Below are 24,007 nucleotides of genomic sequence, written 5' to 3'. Positions count from 1 at the left end.
TACTCACTAAGAAATGCAGCCAAAACTTTGTATAGATGTAAAATTCAGCTCAATATGTAGTATGCAATGCACCAAGAGGGTTAGAGCATTGTCATGGCACACTATGCTTTTGCACTTTACAAATTTGGCAAGATGCTGTAGTGTAGGTGAATATGGGGAAATTCAAGAGAGCAGATGAATCAAAGTCCTACCTGTTACCAGTTTCTTATAGAAATTGCTACCTAGACCATTCCTTTGTACATAAAGAAACTTTAAGAAAGAAATGCCATGAGAAGTCAGCTGCTCTGCTGGTATGCAGTGGAAGTGCTTCTTACTAGTTAACTGTCAAAAATTGTGTCAGCTTGCAAAGTTTTTGAATGGAAATAGTTGCTTTTTTTAGACTGCTGCAAACTTTAGAAATTATACGTAGAAAATCCGGCATACTTTAAAAGAAATGATATGGCTGCTCTTCATTGGTAGTGATATTGGTTTTGTCAAATCAGTTTCTTTCTGAATAGAAAATCCACTACTTAAAAATAATTGCTTTGATTGCCGGTTGATGCCTATGGTAGGCTCACCAAGAAAGTTGACCTAGCACAGCAAAGCTCTTGTGACCATATTCTACTGCATGGCATTTAAATCGCAGGGCTTTGAGCTATCTAGAACTCTTCTTGTTCCCCCAGCGCAGGGAGATGTTTTTGTGATGTAATGTGCTGGATTTATTCTACAGTGACAGGCTCAACTAGTTAAAAGAAAAAAGATCCTGCAGTTATTGGAGTGGTCGGGCTACAATAACTTCCACATTAGGTCAGATAATTTGAAATGAGAAAAAAAAATGCTATCCCAAAATATTTAGATAAAATCATGTCTTAGATCCACAGGAGCACTAAGTGGGAAGTAGGGGAATACCACAGCCAGTCTACTGTAGGGCACTTCACCTCTCAACAATTAGAGTCACCATGTGCAATTTGGACTAAGAGATGACTGTTATTTTCAGGACAGACACACATGGCAGTGTAAGTCTATGATAACATGCCACTAGAAAGTCCAAATAACCAAAATACTTGGAGAGTTGATCTCTCTTGAATAAATAATTTAATTAAATAGCAGCACAGATGTAGTCCCATTGGCCTTTTTTTCTCCAAATTGCTAGCAAGTTTCATGTACAATGTTGACATGAAAATAACTATCAAAACCGGTCACTTTCTTCATCTGTGACCCAACAGTGTTTACTGTTGTCATCAAATTATCATTTTCACTGCCTATAATCCCTTTTTAAATTTTCAAATAATAATATGGTGTAAAGTTAAGAAAACTTGTGTTGGGTGTTTGTTTTTTTTTAAATTTAAGAATTTAATGATAATACCTTGTTCAAGAACAGGAAATATGTTTCTTCTCTTTGTTTCCTAAATTATTATTCTTAGAATAAAGTCAAATAAATGCCTAGTATGGTAAGCTGCTAAAAATAAAACTCCCCAAAGGTTTTAGTTCAGTATTAAATACACTGATTTGATAAAACTATTGGATTAGATGGAGTCAAATCCTCCACTCTCTGCTTGGCAAAATTCTTCAACTGTCAGCTTCTACAAATCTTTGCAAAATTATTTTTAGCCTTAATAAATTATTTGCTCTGTTAGTTACCTTAAAAACAGAACAAATTGGGAGACATGGATGGAAGGATAATAATTTGAGAAATAATTACGGTACATTTTTAAGAACGAGAATGAAAAGCAACTGCAGGAACAAAACTGTGGTAAAGTAAGAGCTTGATTTCTGAATACTAATAAAAATTGTAATGACCATAAGCAAAAAATAAGTTTTGTTACTAACGTACAAACTATTTAGACATCACATTTCTTAAACTAGTTTTTATTTAAAAGATAAGGTCAAAGGTGGTGTTTTTTTCTATTTTACCTTAGCTGATGCATATTGATGTAAGGACATTAACTGAAGTGGCGATAATTGTTTACAAAATGACATTTGGTTCAAAAGGTGGCAACTATGAGCCAGAGTTGTTGATAGTAACTGAAGGAAAATTATTTGCCTCAAGAGAAGAATGATAATTTAAAACACCATCATATTTTCTTCATGTAACAGACTGATTTTGTTATTTTGGGATTATGTATGAATGCTCAAACAGTTGCAATGTTTTCTGAGACAGAAGGTGTGAGCTTAGGTGATCCTTCTTTCCAGGTTTAAGAACACTCAGAAAATAATTTTCTACACTATGGGTGATCTATGGTTATTAAATATATGTCATCATAAAATTCCAAATTGTGGAGACTATTAAATAAAGATTTGGATGCTGTGAATGCTCTGCAGTCATCTTCTACCATGTAGATATAGAGAAATCTTGTTTGTTTGGTTTTTTTTCTCTTGAGAGGAAGTGGACAAAAACTCTGTGATGTTTCTTATGACAGATAATATGGAATTAGATATTTTTAACCTTTAAAATAATCTGTCATTCTGTGTGATAGGGTGAGTGAGATGGTGAAAACAGGAAACTCTACTTAGTCCCAGCAATAAGAACTTTCTCTTTGAGTTTGGACAGTTTTAGAAAACACTGAAGATGATATGGTGGAATTGTATGTTGAAATTTCTGATAACGTGTTCAAGGGAGTTAAATGTAGCAGCAGGGATGTAAGAATGTTAATGAGGACCATAGCCAACATTTAAGTCTTTAAATTTTTAGGGCTATGTGGATTGTTCAGGAATTAGATTTCACTTTTCAAGGCATTTTCTTAGAAGATGAATAAAATAGTTCCAAATACAAATCTGAGAGTGGTTTCGTTAGTTCAATCTGGAAAAAAATGCTCATTATAGAAAGAAAAAATGTTATTTTGGTTGATTTTGAGCTCCACATATCCTTAATTTAATAATGGACTACGATACATCCTAAAAATCATCTGTGTAGCTTTGGTCACAAATGTCAAGGCTTTTTGACTTGTGTAGACAAAGCACTTCTGATTTTCATTGCAAGTTTTTCACATAAATTAGTTCGTGTTGCTAAAAAGGAAATCTTCATTGCACAGGTTTCTTCTTTCATTCAAAGATTCCATTTTCTGTTTAATAACAGAGATCAGAGAACTGAATTAAGGTATGCTGATAGAATTACAAGCTATTTGAAACCTTGTTGAACTGTGAGAGGTTTGGCTCCATTCAATTAGAAATACTGAAAGAATATCTATACATTGAGTTCTATTAAATGCATTCACATTATTATACTTAGGAAAACATACAGTTCAAACTGTGCTCTATAGTTGAGGAACACTTTTTCTTTTTTTTTTCTATCAGAATCATATTATAGTTAAGTAAACAGAAAGTGCAGAAGCTGTCTGGAATTAAGTAAAGTATGTGCCAAAACGTAAATGCTTGAACTTGCCATGGGAGACCTGAATGAAATCCTTTTCTTACACTTAGCTAAGAAGTATTTTTTGTCTTACCTCAAAATTCCTTTGCATCACTCTTTACTGAAGTATTTAAGTGCTGACATTTAGATTCAATTAGGATAAAATAATATCTGTGCCCTAGGACATGGCTCTATGGTAGCTGATCCATCTGGCTCTGGAAGCACTAGTTAATATAGATATCTGTATGTCCATATTCTTTTCAAAGGACTGTATAATACAAAAACTAATTTTCATGCTTTGGCATGGACAAGATGAGACTATTGCTGTTTGCCATTAAAGGGCACAGTTAGAACTGTAAAAAAAAAATTGTCAAGTTTTGTAGCTACATTACATTTGTTTTCATAGAATATTGTTTTCAAATGAAAATAAACTTTTTATTTCAGAAATGTCAGAAAAGAAAATTTTCCTTTCCAGAATTTCTTTTCTTGCTATTACCAAGTCTGACCTCTCTTTGGGAATAGGTGCACAACTCTAAACCTGAAGCTCCATTTCTATGCAAATAAACTATGAGAAATGTCACCGGCATCTGATAAAGGAGTTAGGATGGAATTACTGGTGAGGCTAGTTAGGTGTAGCTGTTCCCTCCTCTCATTAACTTTACCAGGCTGGTTCCTTCCCCACTTTTCCTGTAGTCTCTGGATCCCAATGTTAAGACATTCGGGATGAGAAAGCAAAGTAATCATGCTATGCAGGAAGACTAAGCTTTGCTCACACTACACCAGGGTGTTTTGGAAACTAAAACAATGCAAGTTTGATTTGCTAGAGAGGGAGAAAAGTCCCTTTCTCACATCAGGGCTCTGCATGGCCCAATCTAGGGAAAAGGCTAGGAGTGTATCTCAAATTTACCATATTTGCTAAGGTTAACAACCTCAACACGTTTGCAAAGATGATTGGAAAAGCCTAGTGAATACATAGAAATAGACAGGGCCTTGTGTTGTCAGAATTATATACTATAATGTTATGTATAGTATATTATAACTGTTGAGGAAACAATATGGTAGTTATGACAGGACCAAAGTATATTTTAAAGCAACAAAAACTACAAGTTCTGTTTTAGAATGCAGCAAAGCATCCATTCTTCAAATATAGGGAGCAAAAAATGAATGCCTTAATCCAAAAGTGTAAGATTTGCCTAGCTAGTTGTCTGATTGGCAACTTCCCTGCATGTAGCTGTCATGAAATGCAGCACATTTCATTGTTGTCTTCTTTTACTACATAAGTGCACATTTGCTATTGGAACATCCCAGTATGTAATCTCCCAGTGTAGTCTAAATGGCTTTTTATCCAAAATTAATACCAGATAGCATTTGCATTGGGACATTTTGAAAATATGTCTTCAATGAAAGAAATTTTTTTCTGTTTCTATGATATTAGTCATAAAAAAAGATTTGATACTGTCAAAAATACATAAATTATAAATGCCACCAAAAAGTTAATTAGTAAAAAAGGAAGGTATGCTTCTGCTTCAGCTGTTTGTCAAAACCAGTAATACATGTGACCAGTAGCTAGGATCAGGTTTTCTGGGCCCTGAGTGAAGCAGGACTATGAGATGCAGAGTTTCTTGCTATTGAGATATATACATTGATAGGAAACAGTAGAGAAGTTAATGATTTAAGAAGCCAGCTTTTGTGTTTGTGACACATAATCTTATGCATGGTAAGAAGGACCTTGAGGTGAAAATAGAGTCAGTGAGCACGACAGTTTATGAAATCCTGCTTATTTTAATCCCTCAGGAGGTAAAAGAGTAATTTATTTCTAACTGAGCATGCAAACAAAGGTAAGAAATAGAATTTGCCTTCACTGTTTTGTTTAATTTATCCTTATTAGTCTGCATTTTTTTCCCCAGCCTTACTCCCTGAAATTACAACCATTCATTTTGCCAATACAGATTCCTCAAACCAAGAATTTACTATGGTATAATTATTATTTTTTCAAGTCTTATTTGTATATTGTATAAGATCAGCAAGCAGTTTGGTTGGCATAAGTTTACTGCTGGTAGATTTTAAGTCTTTTTTAATAGGTTTTTTGTTGTTGTTGTTAGCTTTCCAAAAGCCTTACCTCAGAGGGTTTTAAAACACTTCAAGTTATCTAGTATTTCGCTTCTTATTCTTCTCATTCCTGGGACTATTCACACTGCAGTTCATCTCCATCCCAGAAGAGTAAGGGTTATTACTTTCTTAGTTTTCTTCATTTTTTTTACTTTGCTATGGAAGGGAGAAAAGAGCTTTTGGTATTTATAGGTGCTTACCTGAAGAGCTCATAATGCTAGTGAAACCTGGATGCCCTATCCACTACATGCAGCGATGTATATAATCTTTCTTAGCCTCAGTCTCACTCCGCTCCTTTTTTCAGGGTCATATACCTAGCAGATTGAACAAACACTTGGCTGTTGCATGGTTTCTAAATTGTCACTAAAAAAATAAATGTAGCCTCTCCAAATCAGCCTTTCCAAGATTTCAACGGGATCAAATTAATACATATATCTAGTATATCCAAAGTGACAGGCATTCTTTTGAATGTTGATCTTTTATCAACAACATACAATGCAGTGCAACACAAGGTACACACAGACTGCTCCTGAGGCTCTGTGATACTCATCTCGTAGGGTGACTAAGATTTCAGGTTTTTATCAGGTGTCTTTACTGTAGTGAAAGCAAGTACAGCCCAAAGGAATGCAGAGGTTGGGCTATTGTGCATTCAGCAGGAACAGACATACTCCTGTCCCACGTGCTGTACACCAATACTTTCCAGACTATGCATTAAATGGCTCTAAGTTCTGTAATATTTACTGCAGAATTAGTTTGATTTAAAAAAAAAAAAACACAAAACCAAAAAAAAACAATGATTCTCCTTCCTACTGTATTACAAGAACATCTCAATTTACTTAATATCAGGTAAATTCTTATAGGCTCCATTTGCCAGTTACGTGGCTGCCTGACAGTGCGGAGAGAACCGGCCCCGTGTAAGAACAAGCACCTGCTAATCTCCCTTCATACAGGATATAGATCGGATTTCCCTCTGGACAAACAGTGGTAGGTTCCTTCCCCATGTCTCCCATGATGTAAATAACTGATTATAAGTATGCAGGGATATGAATGTTTTAGTAGGTCTTTAGTTTACCATGCGATGGTGGGGAAAATGAGCGCAGAAATTCAAAACTATTTTCTTCATTGCATTTACAGTATTCTAATGTGCTTCCAGTGGTAATGTGTGAACCACCAAAAAAAAAAACCCCTTCAAACCAGCAGCATCCAAACCAGTATTCTCTTCTTGGCTCTTCTGAGAGAGCTCTCAACAAATAGGGGGAGAGAAAAAAAAAAAAGCCTGGCAGTGTCGACTCTTGGAGCACATTCAAGGCAGATGATCCAGGAAAGTGTCATCTTGCCATCCTAAGTGATTCTTACTATTTATTTATACTAAGAAATAGAAAATAGACTCAAACACCAGAACGGATTAGCTAGCCTGACACAGGGCACCACAACATCTTATATGCAAGGCAAGCACTTGCTAATCCACTACGCAGATAACTGAGAAATAGTAAAGCCACATTTACAAGGAGGACTACACGCTTCACAGAACTATGGAAGCAAGACTTAGGTAATAGGAAAATGTTGTATCTCCACTTTAAGTGAATAAAACTAAGGAAAAATATCTTCTGTTTTCAAACTCATTAAGTACTAAACTTACAGGTCAACTTGTACACTTAATGTCTGCCCTACTAACAGGCTTCAGGTGAGTCCCTACCTATTTAGGCATTTCAGTTTCCATATCTGTCTGCAACACGGAGCAGTGATGGTAATCTCCTGTGTAAAACTTATGAAGATTTCTATGCATTACTGGTTAGGATGCAGATATTTTATGTTAATATTATTATTTTTAACCTGTATATGTCTGTGGCTCTTTCCCCATAGAAAAGAGATAACATTCTGAGAACAGCATACTAAATTGAAAAATCAACAAATTTTCCCAAATGCACAGATTCCAGTAACCATTTGGACAGCATGCAATGCAGTCAGATTGCCTGTAAATTCAGTTATTTTTTTTTCCTAGAAGAGTTTTTGGGTAGTAAGACAGTTTCTCGTTATTATCCCTCATTTATTAGGGGGCTGAGATTTCTCCTTAAGCACTTTGTGGTGTTAAATGTTGAAGAGACAGATATCTTGGCTAGATATAGTGCAGGACAAAACAACAGTCTAAAAGAAATAAATACTGTTCTCCTTCTGATGAAGGGCTCTATGTAGGTGCACAAATTGACTGGATAGCCTTGCAAAAGAAAAGCACCACAGGGAATTAAAATTCTGCTTACTCTGTAATCCTGGTTTATTTTTTACAGGAAGAAGACTGTCTTTTATCAAATAAATGACTTAAAATTAAGTATAGCATAAAGATTAGCTTCATTTGCAAATGCCAAAGACAGTACCCATTTATACTGCAAACAAAATACATGTTTTATAATAAATCTGGGTAGTTTAAAAATAATTTGGAATTAGAATGGTCTTACTTGTGTATATTATATAAATATAATTTTGAGGTCAATCAAAACAGCTAAAAGCTTTTGTGCATTTTGAGACAACAATCAGAACTACATTAGATTTTGTTATTTAGACATAAAATCAAATTATAAAGTCAATAGGCCTTAATCACTTAATCCTTCAACATTCTTGTTTTCCCTTGGATGTTTCTGAGTGGGTAATAGTTTGATTTGTGAGATCAAAGGGTTAATTTGCTTTTCAATTGAGGAATGACTCAGAGTTCCCCTTTATTGTTGGTTTGGGGTTTTTTTTTTTTTTGGGGAAAAAAAAAAAAGTGATGTGTGGGTGTAAGGTAGGAAAAAAAGCCAAGAAAATGGATTCACTAATTGAGGTTTTCACCTGCTGTGAGTCTAATTGAATACAATGCTTTATTTGTAACTCAAGGAGAAAGAAGATTATGCAAAGTATGAGAAACTCAGACTGGTTTTTAAATTCTTATTATTTGGCAGTATTGTATGGGAAAGAAGACCAATGTGATAATAGCAGCATCAAGCTCCTCTTAAAGCAGACCAGGAACCTCGAAAAACAGTAAAAATTGAAGGAATGTGTATCTGGAGTATCAGTACTGGATATTTCTTGATGGAAAACAAGCCACTTTTTGCTGGGAAAGTGCAGGCTTCCGGCTACCCTAGATCCCTTTGTAAGACACAGGCAGCTGCTTTTTCCTTGTAACAGTCTGTAAGATTCCTCCGAGTAATATGCCAAATATCCCAATTAAAGGGAGCTCTCTCACTTCTTAAAACTTAATTAAAGATGGGAGGTGAGGTTGTTGATGTAACACAACTAACAGTTCATTCAGCCCAGAACTAAGACATCTGATACAGGAATTGATCTAACACCAATTCCACTGAAGTAAAGAGAATATTCTCACAGAGTCCCATGAGTTTTAACATAGTGCTTTATGTTTATGAAAAAATTAATCCTCTTTTTCTTTCCATGTTGGGGTAGTGTTGTAGATCCAAGGTAACGGAAAACTATGAACTAGACGTTTCAAAACTAATTTGTCTTGAAACTATGAGAATTTAACATGTAATTCCATGAAGTTTTATGTTTGCATTTGGGGTCCTGAGGGGGTTGAACCTTGAGCATCTTACACTTTTTATGCTTCTAAAACAAACAAACAAAAAAAACATGTGGGCTTTCAATGAAATGCTTGAGCTACCTGCAGCCCTAAGAGGCCCTAATACTTGATAACCCACCAATATCGGTGCTTACCAACCTCAACGTAATGGGAAAACTGTCTGTGGGATATTACTGTGGCATAGAAGCTATGGGTGAGATTACTTTTCTGTGCTTTCAAGCTTGTGTCTTCCTAGTGTAAAAATAGTAAGAGCTTTTTTGTCTATTTGAAAAGCATCCTTTTTGGGTGGCTTTACAAAGAAAGCACCTGTAAGGCTTCAAAACTACTGAGTTGCGTGATGGAGTTGGTTCTCTACACAGCATTATTTTAAGGAATAAAGGACGTAGCTTGAAAACTTGCATGAGAGGAGACTGGCTGCACTGATTTGAAATGCTCGTGACACTAAAAGGAGATTGTTAGCTTTTCTTTCTGTATTGAATATTAAGTAGGAATTAATACAAAGAAACATTGCAACAATTACTCAGCATGAGCAGAACTATTTCTTCTGCTCTGAAAATTCAGGGGGTGAAGCTCATCCATCCCAGTGAGGCCAAAGCAAGCCCTTAGAAATGAAATTACCTGATTTCACTCACAAATAGGACTCCTCGGCATTTGAAGTGCCGGAATTAACAGCTGCAAAGCGAAAACCCACGTTAAGGCCCATTTCAAATCCATCCCGGCTTCGGCACATATTTAAGTTTTCTTCCAAGTCTGCTGAAAGCAAATTGCTTTTTGAGCCTCTGAGTGTCCCCACATGCCCGCCGGGCCCCGGGGAAGGGAACTCCCCCGCCCCATTAGAAAAAAAAAAAAAAAAAGCAAAACAACAACAAAATAAACCACCTAAAAAACTCCATTAAAAAGGGGGGGGGGGGAATAAGGGAAAAAAAAAGCCCGGGGAAAGCCCAGGGGCTTCCTCAAGCCACCGCACCCCACCGCCAGGAGGGATGCGGCAGCTGGGGTGAAGGCAGGGAAAAGGGCGAGATGCCTGGACTCTCCTCGCGGCTCTGTGAATGGACATAGGGAGCGTCGGTGCCGCTCCGCGCGGAGCCGGTACCGCCGCCGGGCGGGGAAAGGCGGGGTGGGACGGGACAGGCCGGGGCGGGCCGGGGAAGCACCGCCCACTTCTTCCCTGCCTTCCTCCCTCCCTCCCTGCCTGCCTTCCCGCCTTCGCGGCGGGGCGGCCGCAGTGGTGCTCGGCGGCAGAGCTGGGCGGTTGTGCTGTTTCTGCCTCCGCGGCGCCGCCGAGCAGTCGCCGCCATGAGGGAGCAGCTGAAGGGGTGAGGGGGATGCGCGGGGCGGCAGGTGCCGGTTGGGCTGGGAAGGCGGGCTGTAGCCGGGGCCGTGAATGAAGCTCTCCTCAGGTATTTCGGTGCGGTGCCCGTCACGATCCCGCGCTCCGTGAAGGTGGGGAGTAGCGTGGCTTGACCGTCCTCGTTACAGATCGTAGTGGAGAAGCGGCCGTACCTTTCTTTAAAAGGGTCAGCCTGGTTTCATCTGGGAACTTGAAATGGCATTTAATTCAACGCCTTTTCCCTCACACGAGGCCGTAGTTTCGTGCTGGTTGTATGTGCCTGGTTGGAAGCCGTAGGACATGGCGGTGGGCGCTCGTAACCCGCGCGCGGGGCACCTGTGCAGGTGCGGACTGGCGGGCGAAACCTCCGGGTCGAGCCGGGAGATCGTGAATGTGCCGGAGACTCGGAGGGCTCCGGGGAGGCGCAGAAACGACGGGGAACGGCTCGTACTCCTCAGGTTTTAAGGGGTATAGCACAGTGTTGTAGAGCTGTATAGCACGTAGCGTGTATTGCAACGTGGTTCAGGCATGAACTTCAACGGAATTCCAGAAAACAAACGTGCTTAGAGAGGTGTATGACTTTTCCCAGTAATTTCCTGCTTAGAAATAACCTTTTCGTTTAATAGAAGAAGCTGGGAGGGGATTGCCTCTGGGCTAAAGCATTGTAAGTGCTGCATTTCTTCTTGTTATATGGTACATTATATTATCTTTTAATGGCTGTTGTAAAACACCTGGCAGGCTGGGACACCAGCAGTGTCCCCCGTCCACATCTTAAGCTGAAGTTGGGCTGAGAAGCAGCTTTTGCAGGAGCCGAGGAAACGAGAAACATGGTTATATGTAGGATCTTTGACCTTTTAACACTGAGGAATTGAGGCCGTCGTTGTTTGAGCCTGGATTTGACAAGACCCTGCAGTGAAATTGCTTTGGCAGAAGTGCAGAGGATAGGCTTTGAAAAGCAGAGAGATGAGTGGAGAGTAACAGCTGGGGGGGCAGGCTCACCCAGCCTTCATCATGGAGCAGGAATCTTTGCCTGTGACAGAGAGTACGAAATAAATGGTTTAACATCAAGGGGAGAAAAGAGTTACTATTCAGTACTCGGCAGTTGATATTTGCACTTGTCCCACTCTTCATTTCCAGTGTCGGCAAAAAACTTTAATATGTATTGGTGCCTGCCTTCAGCATTCTGATAAATCTTGCAAAAGCCAATAAAACATGCTAAAGTCAAATTCCTGCTGGAAAGACACTTGGCTTAAACAGAAATAATCTCTGTACAGATCAGTAGTCTCTAGATTTACAGATGAAAACAGTAGTCCTTTGTAAAGCACAAAGGAGTGCCACCTTTTTCCATTGCTAATACTTTCCATATAAGTTAACTTGTTTTATCTAAGGAATTAATAAAATACCGTAAAGAGACAATTATTAAATCTTTCTTGCAATCTCTGTTATCTACTGTTGAAAACATTTTTCTTTTAAATGTGTTAGTGTCGATTAATAAGAGCAATTTCAATTGCTTTTAGTTCAGTAAAATCCAAACAACTCTAATGTGTTTATTCTGGCTTTTTGACAACAGTCATAAAGTGACTGGAATAACATTTTATTCACCTCAGAGCCTAAAGGTGAGAAGTGTTGTAAACTGTGTTGTTTGAAAATGGATTCTTTCAATGCTGTGTAAAATATCACTTTAATTTTGTCTTTTTTGTAAATGTGTGTAACTATGTATTTATTGCAGTCTGATAGAATTTTTTTATTCTATGCACATCTACACACATGCACATTTAGTTCATGACGCATTTTTCTAATGAAGGGTGAGGGGAGAAGTGCAGCAGAACCTGCTCTGGTGTCACCAATGAAGAGGGATGTAAGAATTTGGAAAAGACTCTGCGGTTGCAACCTAAAATTCTGGACTCTGAGCAGTGAATATACATGAGACTGAATCCCAGGTAGATTTTTAAAAAAGAAAAAAGGAGAAGCAGCAAAATCAGAAAGAGTTTAAAGGTTTACAAATGTTTCAATGTGGCTTGTGCAGGAATGTTTGGGGGAAAATTTGTGCTTGAATTTGGGTGGGGGGGAAGCATTGCTTCTCCACATGTCTGCTGCTGACATTGCTCAGAAGTAATATGAAAGGAAGGAAGATAAGATAACTGTATTTTGTCCAAACCGATCGAGTTATAACAAGGGAACTGTAATTCAGCTAGTGTGTCAGTTAGGATATCATATCTTGATTTCAGATTTTCAACCCTGTGTGTTATTGGCTCCGCTGACAGCGACAAGAGACAAATCTCTCTGCTGTTGGCAAGAACAGAGGAGTTCGCATAGACATAGTGTGACAGAATTCCTCACATAAAAATTACCCTTGCTAATATAATATAGTCATCCTTTAATGAAGTGGTCCTGCGGTTCCCAAAGGATGTATTAAGTGAAGACTGTGGTTTCATCCCACTGAATTATCAGTGTATTTAGTGTGCCAGTCACACCAGTGCCTAGATATCACCATTATCCTTTGCTGCTCTTCTCCTTTTCAGGCCTGGTTTTAATTTCCTTTCCACCTTTGCAGCTTGGATCAGGTGAGAAAAAAGAAAATAATGCCACATGAGCCCACTTATGTTTTCGTTTGTTGCAGAATGCCCATGACTTAAAAGCTAGCCATCCATTTCGTTGGCCTAAATGTAGAGCCAAATTGAAAAAAAATTATCTTCTGAGTTTGTGCAGTATTGCAAAACGACTGGTCATGTGTATTGTTGCCTTTCTACGTTGATGGTTTGTTGGAAAAGTACTTATTTCTGCACTTCCTATATCACCATGCTTTAGCTGCTGCTAACCAAGAGGACTCATGCTACACTTCTCACGTCTTTCTGATTTGCAAGCTGTAAAGGGCCTTGTTCACCGGAGTTTGAAACTCTGGCAAACGCTTTGCTGCAGATCTATTAAGGATGCTACAACATTCCCAAGTGTGGTTGAGGCTGCCTGAAACTGCTGAGCTGGCATTTTACTTCAGACGGTGTTCACAATAAGGGCATACACACAAATCCTCCCCCACTGGTCCAACCCCAAAGCTCACAATTAAATGGCCTTTCAAAATGGCAAAGAGGCTTATGAAGAATAGCCTCGATGGAATCTAACCTTTCTTGGAGCTGCCCTGGTGTGCAAAATAGTTGATAACTTTCCTAGCTGAAAACATTCGATTGAGAGGCAAAAGCCTTTTTAGCTGGAGTAAAATAGCTGCAGCCTTATGTTCTGCATGTAAAGTACCAGCAAGATCCGCCCTGGTTTGGTATGGGCACTCAACCTCAGCAGAAATTACAGTGACCAAGGCTCAGTTCCCTTTAAAACTCTGGCTTTTTCTTGCATGAGCACAGAGGTGTAGTGATGGCTGGCCAGCCCCCTCACTAGGTCTGCTACAGGGTATGAGGTTGAGTAATCTCTGCTGAGTTGCTGAGCATGACTGTAAAAGACAGCTGTGGGGCATTCTGCCCTATCAGCAGGCACTGCTGGGAAGGTGGCAGGGCAGTAGTTAGGGTCTCTACTGACTCGACTTATATAGCCTAAAGGAAGGGGTTGCAACTAAGTTTATAAATAAAGCAAATGAGAGGGAAAAGAGAGGAAATGTACCTGCTCTGCAAATTCAGTCTTTGTCACTTGTAGATGAAGCAAATAAAATCATTCCTTACGTCTTCAAGATGTATGTCTTCAAGAAAATTAATCTTATACCATAAAAGAAAAGCACACTGGGTAGTGATTTGGAGCTACTGGTATTAAAATTATCTGAAAACAGTTGGAGGCCAATGTTTCTTTGGAAATGGAAATTTTATTTACAAGGTCCTAGGAAAAGCAGTTTTCTGTTTCCAGGATTAGTAAATGCCATAAGCTTAAACCATACACGCTAAATTCACTGATACATGTTTAGGCCTTACTGTAAAAAAATGAATAAATTAATCATCCATGTAATGTTGATTAGTGATTAACTATAATAGTTTTTCTACATCCAAGATTATCCCTTTGTTCTTCTATCCAACACAGACATGAGATGCTGTAATCCTTTATAAATACACCTTTGTCAGGCTATCTGATGGCTTTTAAATATTTTAATGGAGATTTGGTGCCTTTGAAGACTGCCAGGTTAACAGCTACGGAGTCTGAAGTGGTCTAGTTTATCCATACAATCTGGGACAACCAGACTGATTTCATAGGGAATGTCAGGCAGATTATTTACAGAGGTTTCTAGTAAATACATACCTAAGGGGTTTTTTTGGTTTTTTTTTCTCATTTTTTACTACATTTTGGCATACAGACCATGGTACAGTTCCTGTTCAAATGTCCAGCAATTCTGGAGCTATCTGCCCATGGGGAAGCAAGCTAGGATGGCCAGGCTCATGCTTGGGGAGCTCTTGATCTGGGACTGACATGGCATGCAAACAAACTTCAGTCCCAGATCTGTGAGCTTGAGTGTTTATTTGGGTTTGCAGTCCATTCACCTGAATCATGACATGTCTGGCTACAAGATTCTTCTACAATGAGTGTTCCTTTCTTCTTTTCCCATGGGCTGCTGTTGTATAAGCAGACACTTCAGGTAGCCAAGTTTTTAGGGACACAATGTGTAAACAAACCTGTTCCTGTTTCTTCAAAAATGTACTGTGTTCCTGGGTGTGCTAAAAGCTACTGGTGCTACATTTTCTCTGCAGAACCTGCTCGTAACCAAGTGTGGTAGGAAATGCAGGAGTTCAGGCACAAGTGGCTCAGATCTGTAGGTTTTCTTTTGAAGCCACCCAGTTTCTGCATTTGAAAAATAAAAAAAAAAACACTAAAAACCAGACCAGGCTGAGATTTCCGAATCTGGTTGCAGCCACCTCCCTTTACAGGACTCATATTTTTTTTACCAGAAAAAAGACTGCTTCTTCTCTTCTAATGTCCTCCTCCCTCTTTCACTGCCTTCAGCCACCACAGGAATTGAGAAGGGGGAGGGATGCAGAGGTTGGTGAAAAGCCTGGGCTCAACTAGGGCAGTGCTATGGCAGCATTTTTTCCCTTCTGCTTAGTGCTCATGATCCCTTTCATCCCTTCCTGCAGTTATAGAGGAAAGTCTTGAAATATTATATAGAGGTTATTATATGAATATATAGAGGTTACTGGGCCAGTATTCACATGGATCAAATAAGTAGCCCAACTTTTAAGACCAAAGTTAAATCATACTAAGAAAACATACCATGATTTTCTTTTTTGCCTTGAAGAAGGATGGTGTTGAAATGACTCACTGAAAATTTTACTCCTTCCTAGCCTGTAAAGGGTAAAGATGTACTTGAGAAGGTTGCTGCCTCAGAAAGAGAATTCAAGGACCAACCACTTGTTCTCTAAGGCAACCTCATCGTCTTGGCCTTCCAGTGCACAGTTGGGTGTACAGGTGCCTTCAGTCTGCTGACTGGGTTACGGCTTAGTGTCGTACAGCTGGAAGGTGTCTACTCTGGGTGCTCCACAGCTCATATGTCTTCTCCCAAATGATATGTACATGTTGGAAGCAGGGTGTCTGATTGTTTAGCACAGAAATTGCAAATGTGATTGCAAGCAACTGTGTGCTACGTACACTTTCCGACTTTTTTTTTTGAGTACTCATGGTTATCTTTTAATGTAGCTGAATTCTGTGTGAACAAGACTGTATTGGTTACAGGGATGGATAAGGAGAGTCTCTAAGATGTCAGTGGCAATATGGTGACTTTATATATGCTGTCATTAAAAAAATTAGAAGTGTAACCTTAGGAGACAGGAGGTGCTACTAAACTGGCTAACACTTTGTTGACTTTCTCACCCTGCATGCCTTTTGGCAACATGTTGTGTTGTTGCCAATGTGTTGCGTTCTTGCAAAGCTGAAGATTGCTAGCCTCAATGCAGAGACTGTCCAATTTACATTCTAGTCATACTGCAGCGTTTCATAACCCCACTTCAGCTTTTCCCAGGCTTCCCAGCAGCTCTGCTGCCTGACACTGCACAGGCAACTCCAGGGCATGGGAAAAGGCCTGGGAGTCCCAGACAACATGAGGAGCAGCAATAGTCTTCACTAAAAAGAGATGATCAATATATGGGTTGGGCGAGTGGGGAAGGTGGAATGCATTGGCTTACAAAGTGGTGTAAGCTGGTGGTGAGTCAGTGGGCTGCTGTGTGGCGATTTTAGTACAGCTGTTTAGACCAAAAGGAAAGATTGCAGGTGCTGCATTGAGTAGCTCTGTACCTACGTGGGAAAGTGTGGAAAGAGCATGCAAGGGGAAGCAGGTCAAAAATACTATAGATCTCAGTATCTGGGGAGAAGTTTTGCAAATGCTGTTAAGAACTAAGCCCTTTTAAACTTCTCTAGTTAAAAAAGTTGATTGGTATGCTAACAAATTCTTCAAAACACTATCGCATGTCTGGATGAATGCTTGCTGTCTCTTTAATGTTAGCACTACCTTTATGTTTTGGTTCTTGAGTTCATGTCTAAAGTGTAAAGCTCGCCATGTTAGTGCCTGATGTTAAAGGAAGACATGCCCAGCACTGCTGAGACGTTCTGCCCGAGCAGCTCAAGCTGTAGGTGGTGGTCTGGCACCATACTCTGCTGTGCAACCTGAATCACTCAGTGTTCCATGGAGAGAGCAATTATACTCTACTAACTTTTGTCTTTTGTGTTGTAGCCATGAGACCCAAACGACCTGCTGGGATCATCCCAAGATGACTGAGCTTTACCAGTCCTTAGGTAAGACATTTCTGCCAGTTTAAGGTTTTTTCTTTTTTCCAATCAAAGGCAAAGACTTTCAGAAGTAGTAAAAACTAAAATGAAGTGGAAGTGAGAGGCAGCGCTTTTTGTCGAGGCTAAAATTTTCTGCAATGGAAATTTGTGAGGCATAATAACACATTTCAAACACGCAGTGGAAAAAATAGTATTTCAATTAGCACATTTGGAATGTGCACTGGCTTTGCGAAGTAATTTGGATGCATTGTTGCAAACTCTTACTGAAAGTGTGGAACTGAAATTTAAAAAAAAAAGGAAAAAAAAATCCTGAATCTTTTCACTGCCTAATCTGCTTTACAAAAGGCAGATGAAAAAAAAATCAAACCAAGCTGCTGTTAATGTTGACTTTTGGATGGTAGGAAGCCAATTGAAGCAATTTGCCAAACTGCGTTACCACTGCTTTATTTTTAAAGCACTTTCAATACTTGGAAGGCATGGCAGCTGTCATGATGTCATTTTGAATACCCAAATTGCATGCTTATTATGACTTCAGATGTGCCTCCCTGGTGAAAGGATTTTTTTATTTTTTAGCAGCTTTGGATTTTATTAACAGAAGCACATCTACGAGATAAAATAGGTCAATCCATGCTCTAGTATAGGCTGCTTGGCAGATCATTTAACAGCTCTTTGCTTTTAATGGTTCTGTTAATAAATAATACAGGGTATAATAAGAATTAAGCTATTTCTCTAAAAGAAATATCTGTGGATATGCTGCATTCACAAAGGAGTTTATGTCTGTACAGCACATGTATGTAAGCCAGCCAGCTTGAGCACTAGGGCAGTCAAATCTAGCATCCAGTGCAGGCTTATTTACCATGATGAAAAATAGCTTAAATTATCTCCCAATAAACTCTAGTTTAGCTGCAGAAAACAGTGTAATTATGCCAGCATAATCTATTTGAAGCTAATTCAGGTACCTCTACAGTGCACTGTAGTTAAAGGCATACCTAAAATACTTTCAGAAAGTAATATGATAAACTGGAACGAAATAGTGTGAAGATTTTTCTTCTTACAGTATTAGCATTATGGAAGACTTTAAAAAGAAATAACCAGAATATAGCTCTGTATGTTGAAAAGGATGGAAGATGTGTAACTTCAGGCTAACGAAATGCAAGAAGCAGACAAGTACTGACTTGCAGTTTAATTATAACGTGTTGCTCTGTTTGTCTCATTTGTATTTCTACTCTTAAAATGAGTGATTTAAAAGTTTCAGGAGGAATAGTAATTGCACATGCAGACATCCTTTTAATAAAAGTAGATGTTCAAACAGTTCATTATTAATTGAACCATGCTCTGACTCCATAGCAGCCTTTGATCCAGACTGCATGATATTTCTGATACTGTTGTTGGTCAGACCTGAAGTCTGGTTGCAACATCATTTCTTCAGGTTATTTCCCTGTTTTGGCAAGAGTGCTCTTGAATATCAAGAAGTGAAGAGGTAACTATATATAAGGGAGAAAAGTGTCTTGATGAGTTCAGGTACAGTTCAAAAGATGTGTGACCGCTGAAGTCGGTTTGCATTTAATTTAACTGAGTTTTGTTACTATGGGTGTCATTCAAATGTCAAGAGTTAAAGATATCTTTATTTCACACTGCCCAAAGAAGGAACATTTTGAGGTAGATTTTGTTTCTTTTTCTTTCTTATAAAATCCTACCATTTTCCTTTGCAGGAGCAAGTAGTATCCAAAAGAGCAGTCCTCGTTCTGGCTCATTTTATGTCTTTTGGGGTTGAGACTAAATGCTTATTAATATGGAAATGATGCTGATTTTAACAGAAGATGCATGACGTATATTTTTTAAATTAGTAAATCTGGGTGTTCATATATGTGTACAAAACAGATTAGACAAGGTGATTCTTTGTGCACTGCCACATGGGGTGAAGATTTGATAAAAGTGCTACTAAATAACCTACCAATTTATTTTATTTTATTTTTTAATGTGGTGTATTCATCATTGCCTAACTCTCATACAAATTGCATAATACACGCATAACTCGTTTAGTCTTGAACAGAACTCTTGAAGTATTTTCAGTGCTTTGCTTTGCCTCAGGTCAAAATGGTAATAATAGGATGTTTGAAGTCTTTTCAGACTGTTCAGTAATATTTCATCTGAGAAAATATTACTAAAGTTAGTCCTGTATTGCATACTCATTAGATCCTATTATTTTTCCCATATCAGGATCCAAATTTTGCTTCTCATTCTTATGAAGAAGCGTGTAAAGAGGTTAGTGTTTAGTGCATTTTGAACCTCTGGTAGAAAACATGAATTTTGCAGTCCAGGTAAATGAAAATAAGTGTGACCAAGCACAACAATGCTGTCAAGAGTTTTCATTTCCATTTTCCAACTCCCACGCTTAGCCTGTAGAGAACAATTGAGCTATAGGACGTAATCTCTCTGTACATCCTAAGTACTGACTGATGTGTTGCCTTTCTGGAAATTTAGCACACTTCAGTTGGTGCCAGTGTATCATAATTCGTGAGGGGATCCTTATGTCAAGTTTAAATTCTTAGAAATTGCTGAAAGCTTAATTTTTTGATGAAGTGAATGAAGATGATGAAGCTTGGCACAAGGTAATGTTTTTCACCTGCCTATATCTGAGACACAAAAGAAACTTCTGTTAGGGAAAAAAAAAAGGAGTAATATCAGTTTTATTCGTCACATATCTAATTGACACATCTACAAATTTCTGCTTTTACATTTTTCTAAAATGTGTGAACTCCAAGTTTGAAACTTACTAGCCTCAGCTTTCTTTTTTAGAGTTTTGGGTATTTGTAAAAATAAAGCCAGATTTCTTGGGAACGCTATTTGGTAGTAATAAAAGAATGTAGGAACTAGTTGTGTACGCTTTTGTGCCTGATCAGATTGTTGGTCCAGGAAGTCCTGTATCCTATCTTCAATACAAACTGCATCAGAGAAAGCAAAAGAAACCCATCAGAAGAAATTATAAAGTAACCTACCCATGAAGGAATTGTTCTCAAATTCTCTTTGAGATCATTTCTTGAAACATGACCATCTATAAAGTTACTAGTAATAACTGTAAAATATTTTATTTTATATTTAATATGTCTATCAGAAATTTGTAAATGATTTTTCTTTTACCAAAAGCTTTTCCTTACATTGTAGCTAGCAACAGGACAAGGGTTAATGGGATGAAGCTGGAACACAAAAAGTTCCACTTAAACATACAAAAAAACTATTTCACTGTGAGGGTGACGGAGCAGTGGAACAGGCTGCCCAAAGGCGTTGTGGAGGCTCCTTCCTTGGAGGTCTTCAAGAACAGCCTGGACATGTTCCTATGCGACCTGATCTAGGTGAACCTGCTTCTGCAGGGGGGTTGGACTAGATGATCTCTAAAGGTCCCTTCCAACCCCTACCATTCTCTGATTCTGTATTGGCTCTCCACTGGTCCTCCTCATTATTTTAACAACAGTTTAAACAGTTTTAATGAAATGTCTTTTTCTGATTCAAAGTGAGCAAGGAGTGGACTAGATGATCTTTCAAGGTCTCTTCCAGCCCTTAAGATTCCATGATTCTGTGTGATTCTGTAATTTTTACTCTTCATTTAAAGTGATGACTACTTTAAGTTACATGATAAGCCATCGGTACTAAATTACTTAGCTGTTGCTTAATGGTCAAGGTGGCAATAGGTGGTTGCAACAATGATCTTAGCTTAATCATTCAAAGTATCTAGTTGATGTTGGTATACATCAATTAAGAAGAAATTATATAAAGTAAGAGGAAACAGTAAATTCTCAAATAGGAAAGGTAGTAAAGATCAGTGATAGGAGAGTCTCAAAGGTTCAGAGTCTGACAGACATCCCCTGGGTTTCATTTACACCATTACAAACCACTCCAATTTTCTTCCAACTTTCTTCTGAAAGTCTTCAGATTGCCAAGGACCACTCCTGCCTGCTTTTCTTTCCAAAAGCTGTTCCCCTGCAGCAGATCTGCTTTTTTACACTGTTCTCTTACACTCCCCCCTTACAAATTTTCTTGTCCTTCATGGTGCCTTCAAGGCATCACTGGAATGAGAATGTGTGTTACTTTGTTGTCATGGAGAGTTCAAGGACCTTTGGGTGAGAGGAGATGGGAAGAACAGAAATCAAAGTGATCTGGGTTTGCGTAACTTTTTTTTTCGGATTATCATCTGAGAGTGAACATTTAACGGCAGGCAGCTTAGCTCAGAATGATAGTATTTTGCCTTTAAGCTGAAAATGACTCTAGCATTTGAAGTGGTGGCCCAGGAGAATTTGGCCTGTCGTGCCATACTGTTAGCATTCTCCTCCTCCAGCCTTCCCATGTAATGTCAGTAGGAGTCTCCTCAAGGTGCATTAGTGTCACTGTGAACAGTAATTACAGTAGCAGGATGCAGTCAGAAGTGTTGCTGTGTGCGTTTGTTTAGCTCTTCTAATTCACCAAGGCAAGACAACACCCTCCCCCTTGCAGACTGCACTGCGCTGGAGACAGCATACCATTTAATTTGGAGGAGCGAGGGGGTAGTTCTCTGTGGAATATGTGGAAGAAATGTCAAAGTTACTTAACACAAGGTGGGAGAATGCTGGAAGGTGCCTCTGAGCCTCCACTGGGCTTTCAGCAGCAGCTGCTGTGTTGATCTTGTGGCTAGCTGCTCTTGTGCCATATGTGAGCTTCCAACTCTGAATGACTAAGATGGATAAACTTTCTTTTGTGTTTTGATTTGTCCTTCCAAAATGCCACCTGGAGAGACTAAACTGCCTAACTCTACTATAATAGTTTTTAATACAAACTACTAAACCATGTATTTAATATGAGATTTTATTTGTAGTCAGCTGTTATCCATGTTTGTACTAGTAAGATGTGCCTATTACCCACATCAGTTGTTTGATTTCTACTGAAATCCAGTGAGATGGTACAAATGGCCTTTCTTTAAAGATTGCTTATTCACTGGTGTTCTTCTGAAGCTAACAAAATAAAACTAAATTATGAAACTTATAACTTCAGAAAATAGAATTGGTTGTATTCTTCCAACCTTGGAGAGTAGTCAGACCTACTTTCTAACTGTGTGGTTACATCCTCTGTAGACATACATCTAACAGACAGTAAACATAACTATGGCAGAGAAGTAAAGCTAGGTGGTAGAAGTTAACCTTGCATCCCTTGAAAATGAAACCCTAGATGTTGTACAGTGAAGGAAGATTATTACAGAAAAAGCAAAGTAATGTTTTGTTAATATTTTACTCAAGAGCATTGCACTCTTGATTTGCAAATGGACACCTGTGATTAATATTTTTGAAACTGTATGCTATTTATTTATTTTAGGATTTTCCATGACCACTTCTCATCTAGCATGCATGAAGGATTTCTGACTTCAAGCTCTACTCATACCCTAATCCCATAATGGGGTGTGACCCAGGCATACATCATATCCTTTCTTAAACTTCTAGGTTTGCAGGCTGACAAAAAGCTGCTACATGCTAAAAGTAAATTCCCAAAGGTCATTTCAATTGGTCTGGTTGTCAGGATGCTGACACGTGCTGTGGTGTTCATCCACTTGGTCTAGATGAAATCGGTAGCATTTTGATGCCCCAGATACCTCCCACTTACTGATTTGCAGGAGACACTATCAGGTTTAGTAGGATAGGTCTGGTACAGTGTGCTGTGTTGTTTCATGGAGAGTGGTTAAGCTGTTGTGTCTGTGTATAATAACACTGTTTACTGTTATTTATTTTCAAAGCAAGGCAGATGATAGCATTAATTATTGTTATAATAAAAGAGTCAATGGCTGAGACTGAACTAATATTAAGCAGTGTGACTTGATTAATTTCTTTCCTTTGTGCATTTGTCTCATTTGCATTTTTAAATTACAATTCCTAAAGAGGCAATATATGTCACTGTAGGGCATCTTTAAAAGATTTATATACAGGTTTCTGGGCAGCGTGAAGAAACTCAGCATTCTTACCAGCCAGTTAGGGAATCACAGCTGGATTGAATCAATGTGAGATGAAGCTTCTTGAAAAATTGAGAATGCCATTAATGTCTGATGAAATGTGAAAGCTAGTGGCTGGCACTGGAATTACGGTCTATTCAGGACTGTACAGTAAGCAGTTTTTAACCTCTGTTAGGTAGGTATTGCTGGAAACAATAGTGACTTGTAATTCCCCGAACAGTTTATCCACTGCAGAAAGTGTATTTACCAACAGGCTGCATGAGCATATCACAAGCTATGGTTAAGACTTGAGGGTTCTGAGGTATATGACTTTAGGTTCACATTTTTTTTCCTTGCAAATAAGCAAAGCTAAAAAAACCCCAAACAGAACCTAAATTTGTAAATCTTAGCAAATGAAGATGAGGATTTGACCAGATGAGATCTGTTTGGTTTTTTTTTTAAAAGAAGTTAGTTGTTAACTTGCCAGATTTTACTCTGGAGATAGTTATCATCCGAAGCATGTAAGCTGCTCTTTTCAGTTTGACGGTGTCCAGAGAGTGAGAAAATTTCTGTCCGTAAAATCAAGTGAAATGACTATGTTTTGTCCTCATTAATTAAAAGAAATTATAGTAATATTTGCAAACATATAAACAAGTAACCCTCTTTAAAGTAAAAAACAAGATAACAAGATAGTGTTCAGGTAGAACTTCTTGGGATGCCCTCAGATTGCATTGTGTGTGAGAGAAACAAATTATAAAAGCAAACTTTGACAGGAGGTAGTCTGGTCTCTTTATCCCTTTTAAACATTAGGTGAGACTCATCTGTCATAGAAGGACAGTACATTATCAAATGAAACATCCCAGTCATTCAGTGCTCTTAGCACTTAGTAGCGGGGTTAGTCTGTTAAAGAACCACCATGGCAAGCAGTTAAGTTACAACACGTTACTTAAAACCTGGTGTCTGGGTTATGGGTATGACTACTTAAGAGTAAAAATTAACATCCTTCCATGCTGTATGCTA

At 38.6% G+C, this 24,007-nt stretch overlaps 1 protein-coding gene across 13 annotated transcripts in view; it reads left to right on the top strand.

The window, feature by feature from the left end:
* DMD (dystrophin) overlaps positions 1–24,007 on the top strand; it is a 1,219,670-nt gene that overhangs the window by 1,123,464 nt on the left and 72,199 nt on the right. For 9 of the 13 annotated variants that reach the window (XM_061999893.1, XM_061999885.1, XM_061999868.1 and 6 more), the window contains one exon: positions 16,985–17,046. In XM_061999893.1, coding sequence (XP_061855877.1) covers positions 16,985–17,046 — 62 coding nt within the window. Of the gene's footprint in view, positions 1–10,228; positions 10,319–16,984; positions 17,047–24,007 lie in introns of those variants that run through there. The other 4 variants (XM_061999906.1, XM_061999901.1, XM_061999923.1 and 1 more) reach the window with 1 other exon arrangement.

Source organism: Colius striatus, chromosome 1 (genome assembly GCF_028858725.1).
Source record: "Colius striatus isolate bColStr4 chromosome 1, bColStr4.1.hap1, whole genome shotgun sequence".
In the NCBI taxonomy this organism is placed as follows: Eukaryota; Metazoa; Chordata; class Aves; order Coliiformes; family Coliidae; genus Colius; species Colius striatus.
This window is presented reverse-complemented; position numbering and strand designations above follow the sequence as displayed.